General features: G+C 44.1%; 1 protein-coding gene across 7 annotated transcripts in view; it reads left to right on the top strand.

Annotated features, from left to right (window-relative positions):
* The first annotated feature begins 564 nt into the window (after nucleotides 1–564).
* LOC122541405 (large proline-rich protein BAG6-like) overlaps nucleotides 565–15,303 on the top strand; it is an 85,819-nt gene continuing 71,080 nt past the window's right edge. For 6 of the 7 annotated variants that reach the window (XM_043678154.1, XM_043678151.1, XM_043678149.1 and 3 more), the window contains exons 1-4: nucleotides 565–658; nucleotides 4,099–4,216; nucleotides 8,383–8,594; nucleotides 10,105–10,176. In XM_043678154.1, coding sequence (XP_043534089.1) covers nucleotides 581–658; nucleotides 4,099–4,216; nucleotides 8,383–8,594; nucleotides 10,105–10,176 — 480 coding nt within the window. In that variant the 5' untranslated portion in view covers nucleotides 565–580. The remainder of the gene's footprint in view (nucleotides 659–4,098; nucleotides 4,217–8,382; nucleotides 8,595–10,104; nucleotides 10,177–15,303) is intronic. The other variant, XM_043678153.1, reaches the window with a different exon arrangement.

The following is a 15,303-nucleotide window of genomic DNA, read 5'->3' as shown; positions in this document are numbered from 1 at the left end:
TACCCAGAGAGTGGTGGGGGCATGAAATGCGCTGCCTGTGGGAGTGGCAGAGTCAGAATCATTGGTGACCTTTAAGCGGCAATTGGATAGGTACATGGATAGGTGCTTAAGCTAGGACAAATGTTCGGCACAACATCGTGGGCCGAAGGGCCTGTTCTGTGCTGTATTGTTCTATGTTTACAGTTAAGGTGATGCATTAAGTGTTAGCAAGATGCATGTAGCGAAGTTCGCATTTTTTGAACTATGTTGTATAGGCCCGGTCGTCTCGGACTCAAAGTATTAGCTCTGTTTATCTCTGCATCTGTGCTGCTGAGTTTCTCAAGCATTTCGTTTTTATCCCAGATCTCCAGCATCCACAGTGCTTTATTTTTACTTATACTAGATATTTTTGTGTTGTTTTCTGCTCATGTAGCCTGGAGTTTGAGACTTGGGAAATTGTGTGTGTTTCTACAAAGAGAGAGGCCCATTGTGTCGGCAGGTCATTGGCTTCCATCAATTGTGATCGGTTTTTAGAATGAGCTCTTCAGTATAAGAACCATGTCAATTATGAACAATCTGTTCTGTTGCAGAGGAGAAGTAAATGCCAGGCATGGCTACGACAGAAGTTACAGTGAAGACTCTGGACTCCCAGAGCAGAACCTACACAGTTGAAGAAGAGGTAAGTAATGGTTGTTGCTGACGAAGGGCTTTTGCCTGAAACGTTGATTTTCCTGCTCCTCGGATGCTGCCTGACCTGCTGTGCTTTTCCAGCACCACTCTAATCTAGATTCTGATTTAGACCATAAGACATAGGAGCGGAAGTAAGGCCATTCGGCCCATCGAGTCCACTCCGCCATTCAACCATGGCTGATGGGCATTTCAACTCCACTTACCCGCATTCTCCCCGTAGCCCTTAATTCCTTGTGACATCAAGAATTTATCAATTTCTGCCTTGAAGACATTTAGCGTCCCAGCCTCCACTGCACTCTGTGCAGTCCTCACTTGGTGTTCTTTTGTTACCTGCTTTCTCAGCTCCCTCAGCTCCCGGGTTGTTCTGCGTCTCATTGAGGAGAAGATTTTTTTGTGCTGAAGCTTCTACTTTGTGGCTTATTTCTTTCTTTCCCAAAGACCCAAAGAAGCATGAGGGACCGAATGGTTGTCTAATCACACAAACATTATGGTGCAGAGGGAAGGCATTCATCCCACTGATCTCCTCGCCACTGCTCGAAAGAGCAAACCAGTCAGCCTCATTCCCCCTCGCTATAGCCCTGTAAGTTTATTTCCCTCGCGCACCTGTCCAAATTCCTTTGAAATCATTTATTGTCCCCACTTCACCAGTCTCGGGCAGTGATTGTTATCGCTTGCTGAGTAAAGTTCTTGTTTATGTCCCACTCACTCCCACTTTGCATCTCTTGCCTGAAACTTAAACGTGCTCCCCCCAACCATCAGCTAATGTGACCAGCTTTTCTTTGACAGGCTTAGACAAGGTAGATATAACCTTGTACACCACGGTCATACCTCCTCAGTCATCTTCACTCCAAGATAAACAGCCTCAGCTTTTCCAGACTAACCTCGTTAAAATTCCTCATCCCATTCAACCATTGTAGTAAATCTACTCTGAGTCTTTCGAGGGCCCTCACATCCTTCCTAAAGTATGGTGAACAGAACTACAAACAAGTTCAGTATTAATTCCCTGCCTTAGGACTCAATGCCTCTGTCTATGAAACACAAGGTCCCATATGCTTTGCTGATTGCACTCTCCATATATTGTATCACTCTGTACTCTGTTTTGTCATCCAAGGAGCCCTGGCTTTGAATCCTTGTCTGATTGTACCTAGCCTATGCCTTAATCATCACTTTAAAGATTATCCATCTCATCCATTAGAACTTTTTCTGTCAGTCTTTGGATTCATTTTGTCCTGACTATATTCCCTGTCATCCCATCAAAGTTAGCCCTCTTCCAATTGTGCTTTAGATTGGTCTTCACTCCTCTTCATTGCTAATTTAAACATTAGGATACAATTAGCACTCATGCTCATGTGTTCCTCCCCAGACACTTCCCACTGTATTCTCCAGCATCCATTCCAGCAACGAGAGCATGCTAGTAAAGGAAGTTCTTTTGCACACATTCAAGAATTTCTTTCCTCTCCTTACTGTAGCATTATACCGATCAATATATGGATAATTAAAGTCACGCAGTATCACCACCCAGATCTGAATTTTTAAATAAATTTGCGCTCTCGCTCTCACTCTCTTTTCCTACCCCCACCCCCCCTCTCATTTTTGGTGATCTGTTGTCATGCCTATGGTAATATGCTGTAAAGCAAGTCCCAGAGTCATTGCAAAAGTTCAAGACTTTAAAAAGTACACAGAATTCCCCAATTTTGTTGTCTTTTGATTCCACGTTGACAGAAAGGATGCACCAGGTTTCTGTACTTAACAGGAGTGACTGCCTTAAATTCTAATGACAAATAATTCTGAAACATTGGCATTTACTTCTGCTAGTTAAAGCTTGCGCCTCTATAAATTCCCACTCTTAGCATAGACCGGACCAAAGTTATGGACATTATGGGCAGAGGGAAAGACTAGAAAGTAGTCCCTGTTCACAGGATTTGCTGTGTGATCCTTGTGCTGGGCAGAATGCTGCTTCTCAATCTTCCATCTCCAAACGCTTTCACTGGTGCACACTCGGCTGGTTCACATTTGTAATATGTGTTTTTACAACAATTAGAAATGAGGATATGAGGCTAGCTTTTAATTTCTGAATTTTTATTGTCACAGTGAGTTTCAAACCCATGCCCCCAGATGTAAGTCTGAGGGTCTGGATTGCTCGTCTAATGACATGACCACTATTCCACCATCTCCCATTCAACCTACAGCTCTGGAAACATCACTCACAATGAGTGTTGGGGTGCTTGCTTGCTTAAAATGCAGCATCCAAAGACAATCCTTTGTTTTTCGAGCAGGTCTTTTCCCATTTCAGTCCACAATAAAAGTTATAGAAGGCATGGGTTTAGAGTGAGAGGGGAATGATATAAAAGAGACCTAAGGGGCAACTTTTTCATGCAGAGGGTGGTGCGTGTATGGAATGAGCTGTGAGAGGAAGTGGTGGAGGCTGGTACAATTGCAGCATTTAAAAGGCATCTGGCTGGGTATTTGAATAAGAAGGGTTTAGAGGGATATGTGCCAAGTGCTGGCAGGTGGGACTAGATTATGTTAGGATATCTGTGGGCATGGACGGGTTGGACTGAAGGGTCTGTTTCTGTGCTGTGCATTTCTATGACTCTAAAAGTAAAAGCAAAAAATAAATTGAATTTACACAGGGCAATGTTCCCAGAAGTATGATCAATCACTTTTTGCTTTTAACAGGAACCGAATGGAATCTGTCACTGCCCTCTAAGGGGTGCCCTCTGTTTCTCACTCTGTAATCCTTTGCAGTGCTGATATGTCACCTCCTGTTCCAGCTTTCCTGTACATTCTGTACTATGTCCTGAATCATTTTATGACGATCCAGGCATGGCCTGTCCTTCAGTTTTTTTTTTCCCCTGTGGAAAGCATTACATTTTTGTTTTTGGCAGATTCCTGTAGTAACATTGGTGAGGTTTAGCACATTAAGATTATTAAAGGATTGGACACTCTGGAGGCAGGAAACATGTTTCCGCTGATGGGTCAGTGCCGAACCAGAGGACACAGCTTAAAAATACGGGGTAGACCATTTAGGACAGAGATGAGGAGAAACGTCTTCATCCAGAGAGTGGTGGTTGTGTGGAATGCTCTGCCCCAGAGGGCAGTGGAGGCCCAGTCTCTGGATTCATTTAAGAAAGAGTTGGATAGAGCTCTCAAGGATAGTGGAATCAAGGGTTATGGAGATAAGGCAGGGACAGGATACTGATTAAGGATGATCAGCCATGATCATATTGAATGGTGGTGCAGGCTCGAAGGGCAGAATGGCCTACTCCTGCACCTATTGTCTATTGTCTATCTCACCATAAAGGTGCACCTCTACTGCATTGCTCACATTGTTTCCAGTCTTGCTTTTGTGCTGAACCTGTGAAGGCGTTTTCCTCAAGTTGTCACGTGTTGCAGCCCATTTTGAGCTGGTGTTTTATTCTCCTTCAGCTTACAGTCAAAGAATTCAAAGAACACATCTCCAGCTCTGTCAACATCCCAGCTGACAAGCAGAGGCTCATTTACCAGGGCCGAGTTCTGCAAGATGACAAGAAGCTTAAAGATTATGGTAAGTATTAATCTTGACATTCACCTTCCTTTTAGGTGTTCAACTTTATCTCTGCCCTGTAGAAGCATAAGAGAGACAGAAAGGAGTAAACCATTTGGCCATTTGACCTAATGGTAGCTGGTCTTTTACCTCAACATCACAAGCCCTGCAGTATCCCTATATCTCCTGTAATCTTCAATATCCAGAAATCTGATGATCTGTATTTTGGATATACTCAGTATCTGACCCTGTAAAGCCCTTTTGAGGAAGAGAATTCTAGAGATTCACCACCCTCCAAGTGAAGAAATTCCTCCTTGTCTCTGTCTTAAATGGCCTGCCTCTTATTCTGAGACTGCCCTCTGGTCCAAGACTACCCCAGCCTGAAGAAACATTCTTCCTGCACCCACCAGTCAAACTGTGTAAGAATTTTAAATGCTATAGAGAGATAACCACTTATTTTTTTCTGAACTCAAGAGAATGCAGGCCCACCTCCTCAAAATCGTTGAACCATGCTGCGTGGTTATTCTTGTGACCCTTAGTAAATGGAATGTAGGTCTGACATAGGCTCTTTGGTCCACTTAGTCGAAAGTGAGGACTGCAGATGCTGGAGATTAGAGTCAAGACCACAGTGGTGCTGATGAAAAGTTCCAACCTGAAACAATGACGCACTTCTCCTCTTGTTAAAGTACCTATTTAACACAGCTCAGGAGATCCCCGATGGACTCGATCTGTAGCCTCTCTTAGTTCGTCCCAGAGATCGTACTCTGTGATAGTCTGGAACATAAAACTCTTACAGGCAGTTTAGTTTAAATTATTACCTTCATTTACTAATAGCATCAATGTTACACTAATGCACAGATACCTACAAGCCAGGCTTGATCTAAGGTTCTAAAACCATTAGCAGAGTAGCGGCACCAGCTCTTACCCGGAAGAGCTCTCTTAGGCTACTCCCCTTATTGCTGCAAACAAGCTGTCGTTTTACAGAATTTGGTATAAAAGTTACAAAAATGCCACATGTCCTTAATCAGATAAACAGCAATAAAATGGCAAAAGGAAGAGAAACTCATTGACAAGTCTGAGTACGGTTGACTAATTAAGCTACATGCACATCCAAGTGGGAACCCTGGATCCAGCCAGGTACCAAATGGCCGATTGCTTTGGCTAGATAACCTTCCCCTTTAACAATGCATCATAATGAGGGACTAGTCTAAGCTATGTGGAAAGGTCATGAGGTAACTGCTCAGCTAACATGTCCAGTATCATTGTCCTACAAAATGGCTTTTTCTTTTCAAATTGTCTTAGATTCCCAGAATGCAAATTAAATTCATAACATCCCCGGATCTTGAGCTCCAGGGAACAGCATAAACATTCAATCTGTGACTAGCCAGTGTTCACACAAATCAGACCACAAAGAGTTAATCTTTCAACCAGCCTCCATCCTTTCCCTGTGTGTGTGTGTCTGTGTCCCTTGAACACTTTGGTCAGTGCATGTAATTTACAGAAGAATGTTTTCTCTCTCTCTCACACATGAACATCTTCCAACTTCCTTACTAAGTCAGGTTCAGCCTTCGTGTTTTCCCAGCCTGTAAAGTTAATGAGACATTCACATTCCAGACCAGCCAAGATGAGGGAGTTGAGCTTCATAAATTCAAATCAGCTCAGTGTGGTGTATATGAAAATGTATCAGGATTGTTCTATTACATGCATATTCCACTCAGCTTATTAAAATACAACTTATTTCCTGTTGAGTGTGACTTTTGTTAAGAGTCTTTGATATAACCAGAATTTTAGTTATCCGGCATCCAGCTGTGAAGTATTTGCAATCTTCCAGCCCCTGGCATGAGAAGGAAGTGCTGCCACACGTTCCATAAGTGAACAAATGTTATCACCTTATTTACACTGATCCACTGACACTAAGGGCAGATGCCCCTGAACAAATGGGCACCCCTTCTTCTTCCCCCCCCCAACACACACACACCTCCAAGGCCGAATACTTTCCAGCATATCTTGTCACAAATGTGTTACGTGTAAGGCTACAAGCTTTCTCACTCTGATGCTGCTTGACCTGCTGTGTTTTCTCCAGCTCAGCTCTTTATCCAAGGCCAAGCATGTTGACAAGATATCCAATGATGGACGAAATGCTCAGCATCCTGAACTGTTATGAATCATTTTACGACAACCCGGGCATGCCCCTTCCTTCGGTTTTTTTTTTCTGTTAACGTTTGCTGGCAAAATTCTAAAAGTCAGAGTTTTACAGGTGTGTGCCTGCCTGAAGATTAGCCTCTCCCTTTGAATTTACTCAGAATAAACAAGGAGTATCTGTTTCCAGTAGCAGACAGTAACCAGACGGCACAGATTTAAGATAATTAGGAGAAGAGCTGGAGATGACATGAAAAAATATTCAACTCAGTGAGTTATTGTGATCAGGAATGCAGAGGAACCGCGATTGTCCAGCATTTGATTATCCCAATATCGGATTATCCGGCAAGATCGCAAGGTCCCGATGCTTGGCTAAACTATGTAATCTTCGTTCGATTATTCAGAATCCAATTAACCGAACAAAATACTGCCTGCCTGTGTCGTTCGGATAATCGAGGTTCCTCTGTACATTGCCTGAAAAGATGGTGCAAGCAGGTTCAAGGGTAACGTGCGAAAAAAAGTTGAATAAGTATTTGAAAGGCAAGCGCTTGCTAGACTTTGGGAGTGGGGCTAGCTGAATGACTCATCAGCACAGGTGATAACAGGTGTTATGACCTCCCATACTTTTCTATCAAGGTAAAGCCATTTGCCTGGAGAGGAGGACGTGATTAGAATGGAATGTGTGCCCCAAGAATACAGGAGACATGTTTTTGGCGAAATCCTGTTCTCCTTTGTAGTCTCCTGCTGCCCAACTAGGAGAGAGTGAGGACTGCAGATGCTGGAGTACCAGAGTTGAAAACTGTGGTGCTGGAAAACACAGCAGGCCAGGCAGCATCCGAGGAGCAGGAGAATCGACGTTTCGGGCATAAGCCCTTCTTCAGGAGTGCTTATGCCCGAAACGTCGATTCTCCTGCTTCTTGGATGCTGCCTGGCCTGCTGTGTTTTTCCAGCACCACATTTTTCAACTCCTGCTGCCCTACTGTTTGGCAAGTAGGGTCAGAGGCCAGTCTGTGCTGAGATGGCTAACAACTGATCCCTCGAAAGCAGTATTAATCATGACACTGTTAACAATACCATCAGCAGGTGGTAGTGCACCACAAGAGCCTCCTCCTGTATGCCTTCATTTCAGCTTGTTGATATTAAAGCTGAAATGGTTGGGCGGAGGAGTTTATGCACTGTATCTGATTTCTCCACGTAAACTTTATTTTGATTTTCTTTTAAAACTGCGAGTCTGGGTCTTATGAAGAAAGATTTCAATTGGTGAGTGATGTCTGTTGCCTCTGGTTACTTACTGGCTCAGCTATGCATTCGAGGAAATACATTCAGACCCCAGGTTCTGTTTTCTCCACTGTTTGTGCACTGAAGGGTGGTGAATACAGACGATCTACCTGTTATCACCATAGTACGTTCTCTAAATCAGCAGGGTGTCTGACTCCCTGTATTGCCGCTACATCTTGTCCTACCTTTCCTAAAAGTAAGTTGCTATTCCATCTCTAAACCTTTCCACCCAATCTCCTTCCTCCCCGTTCCCATTCCCACCACCTTCCCCCCCTACCTCCGCACTCTCGCTCTTTTCATTCTCTCACGCTCTCTTTTGCTCCTTTCTCTCTCTCTCTCTCTCTCTCTCTCTCTCTCTCTTTTCTCCCCCCGCCACCCAATGACCTCATTGACCCAGCCTTTCTCCACCTGACATCTCCTTCCACAGCTCCGTGTCACATTTGATTTAAAATTTGATATCGATATCAAATAAGTTGCGGATTACATTGAATAAAACAACCTGTGCTGTGCCCGGGCTTGCACTGAAATAACAGCCAGTTTTGTTACCATAATCAGCACCTTTGGGACCATACAGTTTCCGGGGAGAAACCTTTTGGGATTTGCGGAGCGTTTCTGTTGTAACAGAGGTATCAATGTTTGCAGTGTTGGCAGAAAGACTTCTGCCACATTTTCTCTCTCGCCCATCTGTACTGAAATTACACAGTGAAGGCAGATGTCGTGCGTCACTTGCTGCCGAGTTTTAACTTTCTTCCCTTCCGGCTTCTACTCAGACGTCCATCACAAAGTCATCCACTTGGTCGAGCGTGCACCACCACAGGCACAGCCAGCGTCAGGAGGTCCTTCCTCGGCAGGCTCTTCCATACCCCACCCAGGGGGCGGGCGAGGGAATTCAACCGGACCCCATGACAGGAATGCCAACAGTTATGTGATGGTGGGCACCTTCAATTTGCCAGTCAACCTTCTAGACCCTCAGCAGATACAGGTCAGTGGTGGAGAACTTGAGAGTAAAGGCAGTGAGTGGAGCCACCTGTTTGGAGGCAAGGTGATACCCCCTCCCTCCCCACTATGCTGCCCACCCATTCTCTCTCTCCCCCCCCCCTCCCCCCACCACCAAAACCTGCCTTCTTCCTTCCCCTTCCCTCCAAAAAAAAAATCCTTACCTTAAGGTGGCATGTCAGGCTTTCTGCTTCCTAACTGTCGCGGGCTGTTAGCACGTGTACCTCTTTCCAAAACAGTGCAGAGCACCTCCCTGATGCTGACAGCAGGCCGAGTGTACATTGCAGTCCATCTCTCCACCTTTGACCCTTATCGACGAGAGCTATTTGCCTTCAGTCAAGTTTCTCTTCAGTGACTCTCTATGATTACGGGGTGTAGCAAAATGAGTGCCCAGTCAGGAAGAGGGAGTCCAGCAGGGATTGTCAAAAATCTGGGCAATGATTTCAACAGGCCTCTTATTTAAGAGGAGGAGATAGCAAGGCACTATGGGGTTAAGATTAGAAAGTAGGATGGAAATACTTTAAACATGTCATCGCACAGGATGGATGAAGATGGTTTTTAGAGGAGGGGTTGTGTAGGCTGTAAGCCCAAGTTCCTAATGAGTTGTGGGTTTTTAATTGGGATGCAGCGTGGGGAGTGAGAGTAGAATGTGTGAACAGGAGCAGACGTTCCCTTTCTGGAGTTTTCCCAGACTGCACGTTCCAGCCGTATCATCCCAAGAGAATCTCATTGCTCTGCAGTCATCTTATTCTGGCCTGGGTATACCGGTTGCTAAGCTTTGCTGCTGTAATTGTGTGCATTTTCGTTCCCAAGGTTCAGATCGTTCCCAAGTTTCAGACTTGCCGCATGTTGTTACGAAGTTAGTTGTGTGTTAGTGGCAGTACGGGAGCCAATCAGCTTTAACATGCTTCAGTTAACATTTTGTGCAGTAGCTTATCTAAGCCTTCAATGTGCCTGTAATTTGCAGTAATTCAGCCTAGCGATGTTTCTTGTTGAATATAAGCAGGTTTGAAAGGACAGAATAGGTTCTTGTAACTTAGACATTTTCCCACAACTCAGCTGCATACAATGCACTTTGAGGTGCCACGGGTTTACTGTCAGACTGTATTAACACTGTTGTCACTCTAAAGGGGTGAGCAGCACTGCACTTGATCATCCAGTAGTATGAAGCCTTGACATGCCCACCAATGCCATCAGGTTTTCATAGTGTATGTTGCACATGTCAGATAGTAGCCAAGTCTGCATATTAAATAATCATCTTCTGCAAACTGGCATGGTGGAAGTTATACCACGTTCATCTAGTAGCCGCGCTTGCTTTTAGGAAGGCTCCCTAGTAACTGCAAATGCATGCACGCCCACAAAGGCGTGTCGGTCTTTTTTTTTGTTCCACGTGTGCGTGCGTTCCCCGATGACGGACACTGATTTATGGTGTGGGGTACATCCACACGGGTGCTGCACTGTTGTCCCGATGATGTTTCCTTTCCGTATTGTTACAGCAATCAGTGCAGCAGGTGATGGCAGGTTTGGGTGAGGCTGGTCGGAATACACGAGTCACAACTTCCACCGGGGTAAGTGCAAGTGTGTGTCTTTGACTGTACTTACTGAGGTGGGTGTGGGGAGAGGGGCTGTCAGGTACACAGGCTGACTGGCACACGTCCAACCTTTTATACATGTATCCTTTTAGTATTGAAGTGCTTGCCAGGGCTCCCAACCCTACAAAAATCTCAGAAATTACAAACTTCCAGCTCGATTGCAATGTCCAAAGTTTTAATTGATTGCCGTTTTGGTCTAGGCTGAGTATTTTGTCACTTTTGCACACGGTTATTGCAGCTGGCATGTCTCTTGGAAAGCTGCACACTGCATATCGTTTAAGCTCCGGGGTATTAAACATTTACTTGGCTGGATGGGGTAATAGAATTACCAGCTGTGTAAGAATAATGTTTGATGTGATCCCACCTATGAGCCAAGCGACAAGGGTCATAAGTGGCACGAGAGGAATATACCATTCGGATGGTAAGGGAGATGCGTCGCAGGAAGAATAATGGTAAAAGGATGTTGATCAGAGTGATGACGGATGCTACTGTACTTATCATGCTACTGTACTTATTAACTCTATATGTCTGTGATCAGGGCTTAAATCTTGAGGAAGTACAATCTCTATGACTATGACTCTAAGTTGTTGAGAATTGTACTACATTGCTAGGAAGCTTGCAAAACACTTGGGCACAGGCCGACAGGATTTGAAGATCAGATTAAGTACGCACATGCAATATATTACGCTTGGAAGTCATATATTTTAAAAGGAACAGAGAGGGGATTGTTTTCGTCTTTTGTGGTGATGGTGCAAGTTGAGGTGGATATAGAAGCATGGAATTCAAAAACTTCGTTGTCGGGGTTGTTCCCAGCAATTTTGTGAAAGCCATTAGAGAAACAACAGAAGTAGTTCAGAGTACGTTAACTGGTATGTTTTTTTTGAAAATTCATGCAACTTCGGGCACACGAGGCGACCTAGTGAAATTTTCAGAATTAGTGAATGATTGATTTGTTTCCTTGCCTTGACAAACAATGTACACAAGAGGGTACAGATCAAGTACATGACTCTTGGGGGAAACAACTAAGATCCCTCCAACTGCAGAGTTTCAAAAACCTAGAAGCCTTGCCATGAGCCATTGCCGAAAGGTTGCTGCTTGGTGTGTGGGTCAGGGAAGGTGGTGAAGAAGGAATCTTTGAGGAGGTTTGTGTCAGCCTCAAAGTGGGATTGGGTTCGGAGGCACCCAGGAAGCAAGAAATTAGCACACGGAGCTGAATGGGTACCTCTGTCAGGAGATGTTTTAGGAGCAAGTAATGAAAGCTTCAATATTTTCCAACCAATAAGGAAGTTTTATTTCTTGTGTTTTATGCAGTTTAGTAGCATATTTCCTGTCTTGAAAGGAGTGACCCTCAGTGTAAACTGGTTGTGTGGAAATAGTTGTCTCTGTTCGGCTGTCTATCTCTGTTGACTAATGGGTAGATCTCTGCTTGAGAGGGAAGGGATTAAAACGAGAGCTCAAAGACAGAGATGGAATAGGAAGGAAGGCCCCAGTTGAGTTGGGTCAAATGGCCTGTATACGTGTGGTGTATATTCTTCCTCAATGACCATTTGTCATCTGTGAGCTTAGACTGAGAGTGTGATTGAGCTATGAAAGAAATTTGCAGACCAGGTTGACTCTGAAGGTTCCCATCATCTAAAGAGCTGCAATTTGCAGCAGAGGTCACTTTAAAAAGCAGCTATGGAATCCTTGAAAGTAGTTTTCTTGTTCTGCTGCCCACCAAAATTGATGCTTTCAGTAATTTTTATTTTGCACATTGTGATCCGTTGGAGAATGATGCACCTTAATCTGTTTGTGTCACTGACTAACGATACTAAGCATTTTCCCGCTTCATTAGTCAGTCCATTGCTGCACTAAAATTTCTGCCACTAGGTGACATAGTTTACTCGTTTACTGCAGACGCTCTGTGGTTTAAGATACAGGGGTGTTTGCTCAATGCTGTTGAAAAGAAATTGCTTGCTTATTGTGTCAAGGTGCATGAGCATTACATTGAAAGTGAAATCATAGTGGGAATCTTTTCATCTACGAAGGTGTTAGGTGTGCATCAAATAATCCTTCTCAGAGGGGCAGCCTTCATAGCGTGCACATTTACCTTAAGCGCCACAACTTTCAAGAAAGCTGTTGCTTTCATTGGTGCCTCTTCTGAGTGGTTGTGACCACCAGTTGTTTTGGTGCAAGTGAGCCCATAGGAGGTGGAAATCTCTGGCATTGTCAGCCAGTAACCCCCAGATATGTGATAATTGATCACTAGGGCCTTCATGTCATGCTTGCACGCATCTTTGAAGGGAGCTTTGACCAGCCTCCAAGCTGTTTGGCTCCGGTACCTCACCAAGCAGAGTTTGTATTCCTGTATCCTGTGCATCTACCCGAGAGTACACAAAGCCATCTTGATTTGACAAGTGCTTGTGGTCTTGGGGAGTTCTGCATGCAAGAGAACTCCTGCATTCCTGATATTGAGAGACTAAAATTTGCCCGCAACATGCCACAACCAGCAAAGATGGAAATTTACTGAGCTATCTTTTTTGGGTGGCTGTCAGTCATCCATGTTTCGCTAGTCAACAATAACATGCTGACATCTAGACCCTAAGGGCTGGATTGATATTTATCCATGCTTCGTAGCTCCTTTTCCTTCTGGCTCCATCAAGGGATAGATTGTCCATCACCATAGCCCAAGGTAACGGAGTTAGTCAACTCCTTCTATTCCATGTAATCGCGATCACACATCTTCTATGAATACGGATTTCTTTACTCTTTTATAGTCGGGGAGACACAGTAATAGGCGTGAGAGAAACTGTATGCGAGACTTTATAGCCGAGCTAAAGGATTCTGGGTAATCTAAGATGGAGGACGGGAAGCATTTCTGGCTGTAACAGGCTGCTCATTTTTTGAGGTATTTTAAGTGTTGGAGGTGATTTCCTCGAATTCCAAGGGTAGCAATTACTGTTTTATTTGCTGTTGCATTGTTTTGGAACTTTGGAGGACAAAAAAGTCAAAACAACTGAACTTTTAAAATGGAGAGGGACAGACAAAGACAGCACATGGTCAGGTCAGTGCAAGAAAGAGGGAGAAAACTGACACTGCTCCCTGACACAGCAGAGAAGCTGCACAGTTTACTACCTTGTTGTTTGAATTCATATTGCTAGACATCAGAGTGCATCTTGGAAAATTACAAACAGTGCAATTCACAACTGACCTTGGAGAAACCTGTTTGGGAGAGTTCACAGCACAGAAACAGGTAAGTGAATAGTTTTAATTATAGTCTTGCTGTAAATATACAATAGTGAGTCGAGTGGGTTTTTTCTTGTTTATATGTTTTATTGAGATATATTTCTTGATTAAATTTAAAAATATAAGCCATGAGTATTAAGTTAGCCTGGAGCAGTGTTTTATAGAGGAATAAGAGTAGAGGGTTGTAGAGGGTCTGTAGATTGGAAGAAGCAAAAATGGTCCTTAGAGTGATATGCTGCTCTTGTCAGACGTGGGAGTGTCAGGAGAGTTTACATGTTACTGAGGATTATATCTGCAATGAAGGCTGTTGATTGTGAATCCTATCAGATCGATTGGACCGGTTGGAGAGACAGTTAGAGGCAATGAGAAATTTACAAGAGCAAGGGGATGTGATTAATGGCAGTTATAGGATGGGGGGAAAAGTTGCAGATACAGTCACATAGAGGGGTTAACTCCAGGAAAGTAAGAGTGGGAGGCAGGTGTACAGGAATCTTCTGTGGCTATCCCCATTTCAAATAAGTATACTGTTTTGGAAAATATGATGGATTCTCAGGGGAATGTAGCACGAACAGCCAAGTTTCTGGTATCAAGACTGGCTTCAAAGCAATGAGGGGTTCGTCTGGTTCCAAGAGATCAATTATGTTAGGGGACTCTCTAGTCCGAGGCACAGACAGATGTTTCTGTGGCCAGCAGCGAAAAATCAGAATGGTATGTTGCCTCCCTTGTGCCAAGATCAAGGATGTCTCAGAAAGGGTGCAGAATGTTCTCAAAGGGGAGAGGGGCCAGCAGGAGATCATTGTACACATTGGAGCCAATGACATAGGAAGGGAAAAGGATGAGATTCTGAAGGGACAATATCGAGAGTTAGGCAGAAATTTAAAATGGAGGTCATCGAGAGTAGTAATATCTGGATTACTCCCGGCGCTGTGAGCTAGTGAGGATAGGAACAGGAGGATAGATCAGATGAATGCATGGCTGAGGAGCTGGTGTATGGGAGAAGGATTCACATTTTTGGATCATTAGAATCTCTTCTGGAGTAGAAGTGACCTGTACAAGAAGGATGGATTGCACCTGAATTGGAAGGGGGCCTAATGTACTGGTAGGGAGATTTGCTAGAGATGCTCGTGATGTTTTAAACTAGTAAGGTGGAGTTGGGACCCAGGGAGATATTGAGGAAAGAGATCAATCTGAGACTGGTACAGTTGAGAAAAGAAACGAATCAAACACGGCAGGCAGGGACAAAGCAGAGAACTAGGTAGGACTGATAAATTAAACTGCATTTATTTCAATGCAAGAGGACTAACAGGGAAGGCAGATGAACTCGGGGCATGGTTAGCAACATGGGACTAGAATATCATAGCAATTACAGAAACATGGCTCAGGGATTGGCAGGACTGGCAGCTTAATGATCCAAGATACAAATGCTACAGGAAGGATAGAAAGGAAGGCAAGAAAGGAGGAGGAATGGTAATTTTGTTAGGGATAGCATTACAGCTGTGCTGAGGGAGGATATTCCCGGAAATACATCCAGGGGAGTTATTTGGGTGGAACTGAGAAATAAGAAAGGGATGATAACCTTATTGGGATTGTATTATAGACCCCCTAAAAGTCAGAGGGAAATTGGGAAACAAATATGTAAGGAGATCACAGTTATCTGTAAGAATAATAGGGTGGTTATGGTAGGGGATTTTAACTTTCCAAACATCGACTGGGACTGCCATAGTGTTAAGGGTTTAGATGGAGAGGAATTTAAGTGTTGCGTACAAGACAATTTTCTGATTCAGTATGTGGCTGTACCTACTCTTGGGAAATAAGGCAGGACAGGTGACTGAGGCGTCAGTGAGGGAGCACTTTGGGGCCAGCGACCATAATTCTATT

This window comes from Chiloscyllium plagiosum, chromosome 37 (genome assembly GCF_004010195.1).
Source record: "Chiloscyllium plagiosum isolate BGI_BamShark_2017 chromosome 37, ASM401019v2, whole genome shotgun sequence".
Taxonomy (NCBI): domain Eukaryota; kingdom Metazoa; phylum Chordata; class Chondrichthyes; order Orectolobiformes; family Hemiscylliidae; genus Chiloscyllium; species Chiloscyllium plagiosum.
Note: the sequence above shows the minus strand (reverse complement) of the source record. Positions and strands in the feature narration are given on the sequence as shown.